We start from the raw sequence: 13,021 nt of genomic DNA, 5'->3' as shown, positions 1-13,021 counted from the left end.
TGCAGACTGGTGAAGCCACTGTGGAAAACATTGTGGTGTTACCTCAGAAAGTTAAAAGTTGAACTTCCATTTGACCTGGTGATCCCACTTCTAGGAATATACCCTAAGAAACCTGAAACACCAATCAGAAAGAATATATTACCCCTATGTTCATAGCAGCACTATTTACAAGAGCTAAGACCTGGAAATAGCCCAAGTGTCCATCAGTAGGTGAGTGGATACAAAAGCTGTGGTACATGTACACAATGGAGTACTATGCAGCTGTAAGAAAGAAAAATCTCTTATCCTTCAAGATGACATGGAAGGACCTGGAGAGTATTATGCTAAGCAAAACAAGCCAAGCAGAGAAAGACAAACAGCACATGATCTCACATATTTGTGGAATGTAATGAACTAAACAAACTGATGAACAAAATTGACCTAGAGATATAGAGGTAGGGTACAGACTGACAACCCTCAGAGGAGGAGGGATTGCAGGGGGAAGATATAAACCACAGAACTTATATGTATGTATGCATAACCAATGGACAGAGACAACAAAGTTGGGAATGGGGCAGGGGAGATGGGGAGGAGGGTGTCAATGGGGAAAAAGGGAGAAACATCTGTAACAAAAACAAATTAATTAAAAAAAAAGAAAATCCATAGTTATGATGACCCTATCAATGGCCAAGCTTCATTGAACAATTTCTCATTCATTGCATATTCAATGTATTGGGTATTTATTTATTTATTTATTTATGTATTATCCTCACCCGAGGACTCCCCCCCCCCATTTTTGTTCAGATAGAGTGGGGGCAGGGTAGAAAAGAGAGAAACTTTGATGTGAAAGGGACACATAGAGTGGCTGCCTCCTGCATGACCCCAACCAGGGCCAGGAACGAATTGCAACTGGGGTATGTGCCCTTGGCTGGAATCAAACCTGTGACTCATCAGTCCATGGGCCGACACTCTAACCACTGAGCCAAACCAGCCAGGGCTAATGTATTGCATTTTTTAATTTTACTAATGACAAAGTTGGTGAACACAAACTATTGAAAGATTAAACAAAGACAATTTCAAAACAATGAAAGAGAATATGTCAATATTTGCATGATAGCAAATGAGAATTCAGCTTTACAAGAACATCAGTTATGAAATAGTCCAGCCTACAGCCAGGACATTCAATATTTGAATAGGAGTTAATTTCAGCTGTGCGGGGAAGTAACACGGTTTTTCATAACAAAAGCAGTGAGCTATTACATTAACATATTCTGGTGCTTGCCTGCATGTCATTGGTCATAGAATTAAAAAAAAAACAAAACACAAGAATTTAATACACAATCAAGATCAGCTGCAAATAGAACTTAAAGTCAGTATAGTAAAGGAATCACGACCAGTGATACTAGATTTGGCCTTTTTTTTTCTAGACATGATAAAGTTATTACCAAGCATTCTTTCCTTCCTTGAAATAGTGGAATTTGTTCTAGGATATTTTTCCAACAGCTTCATAGCACTGGTGAACTGCACTGACTGGGTCAAGAGACAAAAGCTGTCCTACACTGACCGAATTCTCACTGCTCTGGCGGTTTCCAGAATTATTTTGCTGTGGGTAACAGTATTCAATTGGTATGAAACTGTGTTTGATCCAGCTTTCTGTAATTCAGAATTAAGAGTTATTGTTCATATTGCCTGGGTAGTAAGCAACCATTTTAGCCTCTGGCTTGCTACTAGCCTCAGCATATTTTATTTGCTCAAGATAACTAATTTCTCCTGCTTTTCTTTCCTTCACCTAAAACGGAAAGCTAAAAGAGTGGTTGTCATGATGCTGTGGTGGTCTTTGGTCTTCTTGATTTGTCATCTTGCATTGGTAAGTGCAGATGAAAAAATGCAGATGAATGAATATGAAGGAAACGTCACTTGGGTAACCAACTTGAAGAACATTGTACATCTTGCACATGTGACTGTATTAACGTTTGTATACTTCATACCATTTACTATATCCTTGACAGCTTTTGTGCTGTTAATCTTCTCCCTGTGGAAACATCTCAAGAGGATGCAGATCAGTGGGAAAGGATCCCAAGATCCCAGCTCCAAGGTCCATGTAAGAGCCATGCAAACTGTGATCTCCTTTCTTTTGCTATTTGTCATTCACGTCCTGACTCAAATGATCAGAGTTTGGAGTTCTATTACTCTGCCAAACAATTCAGTTCTCATGCTTTTCCAGGTTCTTGGCATCTTGTATCCTTCAGGCCACTCACTGATCCTGATTTGGGAGAACAAGAAGCTGAGACTGGCCTTTCTGTCTTTTCTGTGGAAGCTGAGGTGCTGGATGAAAAAAAGGAAATAAGTGGACACCATGTGTCTTTCGGCAGAAAACAAACTAATGGTGATGAAATGTTCTGTCCTTCCTACTACATTTCTCAGGCATGCAATCTAATTTTACAAAATAGTGTAAGAACTTCCTCAGGATTATGACGCCATGAGTATCTCACAACATATTATACATTATGATCCCGAAAGTGAAGAACTAATAATCTATATTTATGCATTTTTAAGGACTGACAACTCATCTCAGGAAATCATCGCTATTTTTCATTGTAAGAAGTACCACCTACATGTACCACGGTGTGTTTATATTATTTTCTTGTACCTCCAACATTCTGGATGGTGAGGACTTTAGATTCTAAATCACACACTGAGGTTGTATGTTTGGGACAGATACTATTCCATCATGAATTTTTACTTCATGATTAATACAGAGCACTCAGAACTGTTGTTAACAAAAGCTGCATCTAATAAAACTAAAGAGTGACAGAATATATTTAAGTATATTTTACATACATGTACAATAAACAGTACTAAAGATTAGTAGATTTAAAATAAGTAGATGATGCCCTGGCCGGTTTGGCTCAGCGGTTAGAGCGTTGGCCTGCGGTCCGGAGAGACCCGGGTTCGGTTCCCGCTAAGGGCATGTACCTTGGTTGCAGTTTGTCCCCGGCCCTGGTTGGTCGTGCGGGTGGCAGCCATTCGATGTGTCCCTTTCACGTCGATGTTTCTCTCTCTCTCTCTCTTCCTCTCTCTCCCTCCCACTCTATCTGTACAAAAAATGGAAAAATGTCCTCAGGTGAGGATGAAAAAAAAAAAAAAAAGTAGATGAAAGCTTAGAATATAATCAAGTTCTACAATAGGGATGAAGAAGAAAGCAAAATGATCATGACATTTTTGTTGTTGTTATGGTTCCATGTAAAGTTCAGAAAGTCATTTCTTAGAGTTTTTTAATTCAGAAGCTGTTTTCTAAATTCAAAAACTGATGTCAATTTATTTAGTTCACTTTTACAGCATGTTTAGGGCTCTGAATTGGCAGTCATCTCCATCTTGTTACCTAAAAATTTCTTTTAAATTTCAGACTAAAAGTGTCAAATCTTCTCGATCTTAAATATATGCTCAACATAAGAAGAGTGTAAAATAGTGGTACATAAGTCAACAATTTTTCTATGTATATGAAAATTGTTATCTGTGAAATCTAAGTGATAATTATAAAAAAAGTCTTCAAGATCTGTTTGTATTATACTCTTCTGGAATACGATAAAATAGAAAATCTGTTGAAATAAATTTGATAGCAATTTCTATTATAAAAAGAAATATATAATCATGTTCAACTACTGAATTTATGTGTCTACACTAGTTTTTAGCATAATGAAATTTTAACAAAATTATGTATATGTTAAGATAAACATTTTCCACATCTGATTTATCATCTGTCTGCCCCATTAGAATACAAGCATTACAATGTGAGATGAAATCTATCCTGTTTCCTGCTTACTCCCCAAGACATAAAAGCCAGCTTATGGGATAGTTGGTCAAAATGACATACTAAAGACTAAATAATAGATGAATAAATGACATTAGGTCTGAAGAAACAATGGAAACAAACCCATCACAAAACCAGCAGGTGACATAGAGTTCCAGGTTCTGTTTCTTCATCATTTAAAAGCCTCTAAACAAATCCTCACATGCTCAGTTTCAATTAAGGCCTTTGGGTCAATAAACAGCTGTCATAAATGGACTCCAAAACATAAAGCAACTGATACATAAATTTTATATTGCTTTTTAAACAGTGCTGATGTGTCTGGGGAGCCTTCTATGCAATTATGCAGGGAGTCAGGCTGATCACAAGTATGCCTTTGGAAGCCATTGCCTTTCTCGACCATGGGAGAAGAAAGACATATGGAGGAGTATGTGAGGGAGATGTTTGGCGACAGCCCTGTAAATGGTGCACATAATTTTCACTCACAAAGCATTGATCAAATTTAGTTACATTTTGACACCAACGGCATTTTTTCATTAGATCCTTTCAGGTTTTGTTAAATAGCGCTGAAATTTCCCTACAACATGCTTTTAGGTAATTATATTTTCTTAAGGGTATATGACAGAATATTTTATTAGAAAAGTATCTCTGCTATAATAACACTTTATGGCAACAGGAAAGTATTTGAGACATGAAGAAGAATTGTTATAGCACTGTATATTGAAATACTGATAAATGTATAAAAATATAAAGTATAATATGAATAAGTGTACATAAAATTGCTGTCACAGAAAGAAAAGAGTATTGCAAATTTTTCTAATTAATGATAACTTTCAATAGAAAAAGAATTGTTAATTGTTAAGTAAAATCTAATTTATATAATTATAAAAGTGCTAATATTAGGTTGATGCCTCTAATGTTGGGAGGAATCTGAACAATGGGAATTTTCATACTATGTTTATTAGATTTTGAACTGGTAAAATAACTTTTTGCAAGAGTATGCCATTATGTTTTTAATTTGAGATGCACATCCTTAGACCCACTAATGATACTTCTGTATTTTATATTGGAGAATTTTTTGTATTTGTTTAAAAATATATATATGCAAAAATGTACATATTGCTAAGGAAAACATGCCCTAGCCCTGCAAGATATTGCCACCTAATTGGCACTGTAATGGAGTCTTTGAAAGGCCATTCTTCTATTCTGTCAAGCCAGCAACTTAAGGATGGTGGGGAAAGTGGTAAGATGAGTGAATTCTATGAGTATGGGCCCACTTCCACCTGTTCTTGCTGTGAAGTTGGTTCCTTCATCAGAAGCAATGTTGTATACAGTACCTTTATGGTAGATAAGACATTTGTAAGTGAATTCATGGCAATTTGGGCAAAAATATTACATTCAGGGAAAGCGAATCCATCTCCAGAGTAAACATCTATTCTAGTATGTCCAAATGTCTCCATTTTCATTGTGAAAACAGTCCAATGTAATCAACCTGCCACCAGGTAACTGGGTGATCACCCCTCAGAATGGTGCCGTATTTTAGACTCAGTGTTGGTGTCTGATACCGGCAGAGAGGGCATTCAGCAGTGACCACTTTCTTTCTGGCACCCATAGGGTGATGCCAGGGATGGTTGGGAAAAGACTGTATCCACAGATACAGGTCATCATGTCTAATTATTTATTAAACTTATTGTCTCTTTAAGTGACCCTTCTGAAACATTTACACAAGACACAAATATCCTCACAATTTTGTCCATTCAGAGAATTATGACTACACAACTCTTTCTCAAATTGCCTTGTCACTAATTTTTCAATAATGTTGCTTCCCAATTGCTGACCAACCAGCCAAACCATTGGACACATTCAATGAGACAATATGTAATTACACCTCTTTCCATTCCTCCTTCTAAGCAAAGATAAAGCCAGATATAACGGTCAGACTTCTGTCTACTAGGAGCATTTATGTTCCCACTGTTATTGGAAGCAGTCCCGGAAGGAGCTCCAGTGCTATAGCTGTCCACTTTGTATGGCACCTGCATGTTATGCAGAACCATGTGTAAACCAGACCCAAGTCTTCTCTTCTTCTGTCTACTGATTGTACGGAACTCTCCATAAGGCCAGAGATAAAGGCTCTGAAAAAGATAGTGTAGAAAAATTGGAAATCTGTAGTATTTGGGTCACTTATTCAGGTAACTTCCTAGTGCCATCAGGACCTTCTTGGGCCTGATCATGTATATACGACTTTCATTTGATGACTCTACATGACAATTATATGGTTCAGTGGGTTAGATACACTTAGTTCATAATGGGCAGCTCAGCTCACATTGTAACTTGGTGGCCTATGGTGGAAAGCGTTGTCTCTACTAAGGCCCAGTAGCAGGCTAAGAGCTGTTTTTCTAGCTGATGAGGAAGGCAGGCCTTTGCTCCAACATCCTAAGAAACTGCACTGTGATTCACCCATAAAGGCCTGCCTAAAAGTGAAAACGGCATACCTATCTCTCATGGATACTTCACACAAGAGACTATTGAATCTATTTTATTAATAGTCTCCAGAAGAAGGCAAGATTTAATACTCACACAATAAAAGGAAAGTTTATATTACTTGAATGCAGATATATAGAGAGCTTGCTGTTTTGATTGTACAACCTCAGCTTAGCACAGAATAAATATAGATAGCCAAAATTCACTAGTGGGGATCTGAATGATCACAATCCTTTCCAGAAGAAGCATGTTGTTACACAGACAAATAGACAAACACAAGACTAACAAACCATATTCTGGTGCATTTCTCACCAGAGAAGAGATTTTTTTCTACCAAATAGATAGACCAAAACCAAATTCCTGATTATCACCACTGTACTCATTTGCGATTGTTGAGCAACAGATCAGCACAAATTTAAAGGCTAAAACCAACACACATTTATTATTTCATTTATTGGGGTCAGGATCTTGGTAACGTTAAGCTTTGTTGTCTGCTTCAGGGTTATAGCAAGCGGCAATCACAGTTTTGATTACACTGAATTCTCATCTGCAGGCTTGACTGGAGGAGAATCTACTTCCAAGCCCATGCATATTGTGGACAGAATTCATTTTCTTGCAGCTCTCTCCATAACATGGCTGCTTACTCTTCAAGGCTAGCAAGAATCTCTCTCTCAGAGGAGGCTGAGCCCCATCTTTAAAGGTTTACCTGATTATGTCAGGCCCATGAAGAAAAATCTCTGCTTTAATTAACTCAAAATTATTTGGTAATGGAGAACAAATATACTATACTTTTATAAACCTACCCATATGAATAAAAATAAATGCTAGTTAAATACAGCCTGTTACTCTAATGTGATTTATTTCTCAAAAGTAGAGCCTTTTAGTATACTTTACATCTCAGCAGTTTCGGTTCTGATATGAACCTAAGGAGCAGCCATTGCTCAAAGCCTAGGCTGATGCCAACTGTCCACAGAGGTAAGTTCAACTGACAAAAACCAGATGGGCAACTCAAGGGTGCTGACCATGAATATGTATATATTGGGACTAGCAAGGCCACTGCCTATATATCTAGAATGCTTTCTCCTGATCTTTTTTTTTTTCTCTTACATAAGGTTTTTTTTTTTTTTTAAATGAATTTTTATTTATTTTTTTGTTACAGATATTTTACCTTTTTACCCCATTGGCACCCCCCACCCCCCTCCCTCCACCCTGTCCCCGGCTTAGTTGTCCATGTCCATTGGTCATGCATACATGCATATAAGTTCTGTGGTTTATCTCTTCCCACCCCCCCCACCCCCCATCCCCTCTTCTGAGGGATGTCAGTCTGTGCCCTACTTCCATGTGTCTGGGTCTACTGTATTCCTCAGACTGTTATGTTCATTATATTCCGTATATAAGTGAGATCATGTGGTATTTGTCTTTTTCTGCTTGGCTTCTTTCACTTAGGATAATACTTTCCAGGTCCCTCCATGTCATCTCAAAGGATAAGAGATCTTTCTTTCTTACCGCTGCATAGTACTCCATGGTGTATATGTACCACAGCTTTTTTATCCATTCGTCTACTGGTGGACACTTGGGCTGTTTCCAGATCTTAGCTATTGTAAATAGTGCTGCTATGAACATGGGGGTACATATATTCTTCCTGATTGGTGTTTCAGGCTTCTTAGGGTATATTCCCAGGAGTGGGATCACTGGGTCAAATGGAAGTTCAATTTTTAATTTTTTGAGGTAGCACCATATTGTTTTCCATAGCGGCTGCACCAGTCTGCATTCCCACCAGCAGTGTACTAGAGTCCCCTTTTCTCCACACCCTCGCCAACACTTGTTGTTTGATGATTTGTTGATGGCGGCCATTCTGACAGGTGTGAGGTGATATCTCATTGTTGTTTTAATTTGCATCTCTCTGATGATTAGTGATGTTGAGCATTTCTTCATATGTCTCTTGGCCATTTGTATGTCCTGTTTGGAGAGGTGTCTATTCAGCTCCTCTGCCCATTTTTTAATTGGGTTCTTTGTCTTCCTTTTGTGGAGTTGTATGAGCACTCTATATATATTGGAAATTAACCCCTTATCTGATACATCATTGGCAATGATGTTCTCCCATATAGTGGGTTGCCTTTCCATTTTGATGATTGTTTCTTTTGCTGTGCAGAAGCTTTTTAGTTTGATGTAGTCCCATGTGTTCATTTTCTCCTTTATTTCTGTTGCCTTAGGTGATGTATCAGTGAAAATTCTGCTCCGTATGATGTCCGAAATTTTGTTGCCTACATTTTCTTCTAGAATTTTTATGGATTCACGGGTCACATTTAAGTCTTTTATCCATTTTGAGTTTATTTTTGTGTATGGTGTAAGTTGATGGTCTAGTTTCATTTTTTTGCATGTAGCTGTCCAATTTTCCCAACACCATTTATTGAAGAGGCTGTCTTTACTCCACTGTATGCTCTTGCCACCTTTGTCAAATATTAATTGAGCGTATTGCCTTGGGTCCATTTCTGGGTTTTCAGTTCTGTTCCACTGGTCTATATGCCTGTTCTTGTGCCAGTACCAGGCTGTTTTGGTTACAGTCGCTTTGTAGTATAACCTGATATCTGGTATTGTGATCCCACCTACTTTGTTCTTCTTTTTCAAGATTGCTGTGGCTATTCGGGGTCTTTTTTGGTTCCATATGAACTTTTGAAGTATTTGTTCTAGTTCTATGAAATATGTCGTTGGTATTTTGATGGGGATTGCATTGAATCTATAGATTGCTTTGGGTAGTATGGACATTTTAATTATGTTAATTCTTCCAATCCATGAACAGGGTATGTGCTTCCACTTTTTTATATCTTCCTCTATTTCTTTTTTCAATGACCTGTAGTTTTCTGCAAATAGGTCTTTTACTTCTTTGGTTAAGTTTATTCCTAGGTATTGTAATTTTTTTGGAGCGATGGTAAATGGGATTGTTTTTTCAGTTTCTCTTTCTGTGAGTTCATCATTGATGTACAAGAATGCCGTCGATTTCTTGACGTTAATTTTGTATCCTGCTACTTTGCCAAATTCATTTATTAAGTCTAATAGATTTTTGATGGAGTCTTTAGGGTTTTCTATGTACAATATCATGTCATCTGCAAATAATGACAGTTTCACTTCCTCCTTTCCAATTTGGATCCCTTTTATTTTTTCTTCATGTCTGATTGCTGTGGCTAAGACTTCCAGTACAATGTTAAATAGGAGTGGCGAAAGTGGACATCCCTGTCTTGTTCCTGTTCTTAATGGAAATGTTTTTAGTTTCTGTCCATTGAGTATGATGTTGGCTGTAGGTCTTTTATATATGGCCTTTATTATGTTGAGATATGATCCCTCTATTCCTACATTGCTGAGCGTTTTTATCAGAAATGGATGCTGGATTTTGTCGAATGCTTTTTCAGCATCTATTGATATGATCATGTGGTTTTATTCTTCATTTTGTTTATGTGGTGTATCACGTTTATTGATTTGCGAATATTGTACCAGCCTTGCATCCCTGGAATGAATCCCACTTGGTCATGGTGAATAATTTTTTTGATGTATTTCTGGATCCGATTTGCTAGTATTTTGTTCAGGATTTTGGCGTCTATGTTCATCAGGGATATTGGCCTGTAGTTTTCTTTCTTTGTAGTGTCTTTTTCTGGTTTTGGAATTAGAATTATGCTGGCCTCATAGAACGTGTTTGGAAGTCTTCCTTCTTCTTGAATTTTTTGAAATAGTTTGAGGAGAATGGGTGTTAGTTCTTTTTTGAATGTTCGGTAAAACTCCCCTGTGAAACCATCTGGGCCTGGGCTTTTGTTTGCTGGGAGAGTCTTGATTACCTCTTCAATTTCCTTAGTTGTTATTGGTCTGTTCAAGTTTTCTATCTCTTCCGGGAATAGTTTTGGGAGACTGTGTGTTTCTAAAAATTTGTCCATTTCGCTGAGATTGTCGAATTTGTTGCCATATAGTTGTTCATAGTAGTTGTTAACGATCTTTTGTATTTCTGTGGTGTTGGTTGTTACTTCTTCTCTTTCATTTCTGATTTTGTGTATTTGGGTTCTCTCTCTTTGTTTCTTGGTGAGTCTAGCTAAGGGTCCATCTATCTTGTTTATCTTTTCGAAAAACCAGCTCTTTGTTTCATTGATCCTTTGAATTGTTTTTTTGGTCTCTATGTCATTTATTTCTGCTCTGATCTTTACTATTTCCTTCCTTCTACTTGCTCTGGGGTTTTCTTTTTGTTTGCTTTCTAATTCTTTAAGTTGTGAGGTTAGAAATTTTTCTTGTTTTTTGAGGTAGGCCTGTAGTGCTATGAACTTCCCTCTCAAAACTGCTTTCGCTGCATCCCATAGATTTTGTGTTGTTGTGTGTTCATTTTCATTGGTTTCCAGGAAGTTTTTAATTTCTTCCTTGATCTCCTCGGTGACCCATTCATTGTTTAATAACATGCTATTTAGCCTCCATGTGTTGAAATGTCTTTGCATGTTCTTGTTGCAATTGATTTCTAGTTTCATGCCATTGTGATCTGAGAAGATGCTTGATATGATTTCAATCTTCTTGAACTTGTAGAGATTTAGTTTGTGTCCTATCATGTGGTCTATCTTTGAGAATGTCCCATGTGCACTTGAGAAGAATGTATATTCTGTCGTTTTGGGGTGTAATTCTCTGTAGATGTCTATTAAATCCATTTGGTCTAGTGCTTCATTTAGAGTCTCTGTTTCCTTGCTAATTTTTTGCCTAGAGGATCTATCCAGTGCTGTCAACGGGGTGTTGAAGTCCCCTGCTATGATTGTATTGTTGTCGATTTCTCCTTGGAAGTCCTCCAGAAGATTTTTAATATATTTTGGTGCTCCTATATTGGGTGCATATATGTTTATCAAGGTTATATCTTCCTGTTGGATAGATCCTTTCAATATTATGTAGTGGCCGTCTTTGTCTCTAGTTATGGTCTTCATTTTGAAATCTATTTGATCAGATATGAGGATTGCTACCCCAGCTTTTTTTTGCTTTCCATTTGCTTGGAAAATTTTTTTCCATCCCTTCACTTTCAACCGATGTGAGTCTTTTGTTGAGAGGTGGGTCTCTTGTAAACAACATATAGATGAGTCATGCTTTCTTATCCAATCAGCTACTCTGTGTCTCTTTATGGGAGCATTCAATCCATTTACGTTTAAGGTGATTATTGATATGTACTTATTTATTGCCATTTTTGTTTAGTGTGGTTCTATTTTTCTTCCCATTTCTAGTGCTAATTACAGCAGTCCTTTTAACATTTCTTGCAGTGCTGGTTTGGTGCTAATGTATTCCCTTAGCTTTTTTTTGTCTGGGAAGCTCTTTATTTGATCTTCTATTTTGAATGATAGCCTTGCTGGGTGGAGTAGTCTTGGATTCAGATTCTTGTTTTTCATGACCTTGATTACCTCATGCCATTCCCTTCTGGCCTGTAGTGTTTCTTGTGAGAAGTCAGCTGAGAGCCTTATGGGGTTCCCTTTGTAGGTAACCTGTTGCTTATCTCTTGCTGCTTTTAGGATTCTCTCTTTGTCTTTAATTTGTGGCATTTTAATTACTATGTGTCTTGGTGTGGGCCTGTTTGGGTTCTTCTTACTTGGGACTCTCTGTGCTTCTTGAACTTGAATGCCTTCTTCCTTCACCAATTAGGGAAGTTTTCTCTCACTATTTTTTTGAATATATTCTCTATCCCTTGCTCCTTTTCTTCTTCTTCGGGGACTCCTGTGATGCGAATATTATTACGTTTCCAGTTGTCCCATAGTTCTCTTAAGCTGTCTTCCTGTTTTTTAATAGTTTTTTCCTTTGTTTTTCTGATTGGTTGATTTTTTCTACCCTGTCTTCTAATTCACTGATCCGGTCCTCAGCTTCCCCTACTCTGCTTTTTAAACCTTCCAATGTGTTTTTCATTTCGGATATGTCATTTTTATCTCTTCTTGTTGGTTTTTAATTTCCATTTGGCTTATTTTCAGTGTCTCTATATCCTTACTCATGCTGTTCAGCTTCCTCAAGATCATGGCTCTGAATTCTAGCTCTGTTAACATGCCTAATTGCTCCACATTGATCTCATCTTCGGTGGAGGTCTCTTGCTCTTTCATTTGGCTTCTGTTTCTGTGTTTCACCATTTTGGCTATCACTGTGGGCTTTGGAGCCTGTCAAGTTCTCCCTGTGGGTGTTGGTGTTCTGCTGTTTGTGGCTCCCTCTCCTGTGTTTAGATGAGCGAGGGAGGACCCACGTTGAACACCACTGTCAAGTCTTACTTTCCTGGTTAAAGTTGCCAGCCCAGGAAACGTACTGTTATCCTCTAGCTTTTTGCCTGGAGGCTAGCAGTCTAGGTTAATTGATGAGTTTTGGGTTGTCAGTTGATTGAAAAACTCCCTCTGGTGCTCAGCCAAGGGGCTTTCACGAGGGTGGGGCAGATGCTGGTCGTTAGTGAGCCTCAATTAGCACTTCAATGGCCCACAGGGTGGGGTTGGATCTCCGAGGGAAGGGCTGCTGCCTCTCCTCAGAGCCCTGGGAAGGAGCAATGTGGCCACCGTCCTGAGTGGCTGCACTCAGCCAAATCTCTGAGCGCCCTCCAAACCCCGAGTGTCCTGACACAGTTCCAGTCCAGTCTGCCCTCCCTCCGCTGGAGCCCAAGGTGAGTGGCTGTGGCTGTTTCAGCCTCTGTCCCGGCTGCGCTGTGGGGCCGCCTGGGAGTGTGACCCGAGGGCGCCGCTTATAGCTGAGGCCGCTGCCGAGCTGACCGTGGGCTCCCAGCCC

The 13,021-nt window shown here is 38.5% G+C and overlaps 1 protein-coding gene across 1 annotated transcript; it reads left to right on the top strand.

The window, feature by feature from the left end:
- The first annotated feature begins 1,318 nt into the window (after positions 1 to 1,318).
- Positions 1,319 to 2,326, top strand: LOC118623012 (taste receptor type 2 member 43-like). Its single transcript, XM_036250592.1, has one exon. It carries the CDS (start codon positions 1,409 to 1,411, stop codon positions 2,324 to 2,326), a length of 918 nt encoding a protein of 305 aa, XP_036106485.1. The 5' UTR covers positions 1,319 to 1,408.
- The last annotated feature ends 10,695 nt before the right edge of the window (positions 2,327 to 13,021 follow it).

Source organism: Molossus molossus, unplaced genomic scaffold (assembly GCF_014108415.1).
Source record: "Molossus molossus isolate mMolMol1 unplaced genomic scaffold, mMolMol1.p scaffold_m16_p_10, whole genome shotgun sequence".
Lineage (NCBI taxonomy): Eukaryota > Metazoa > Chordata > Mammalia > Chiroptera > Molossidae > Molossus > Molossus molossus.
The sequence above is the reverse complement of the archived record's forward strand: the minus strand, read 5'-3'. Positions and strand labels throughout refer to the sequence as shown.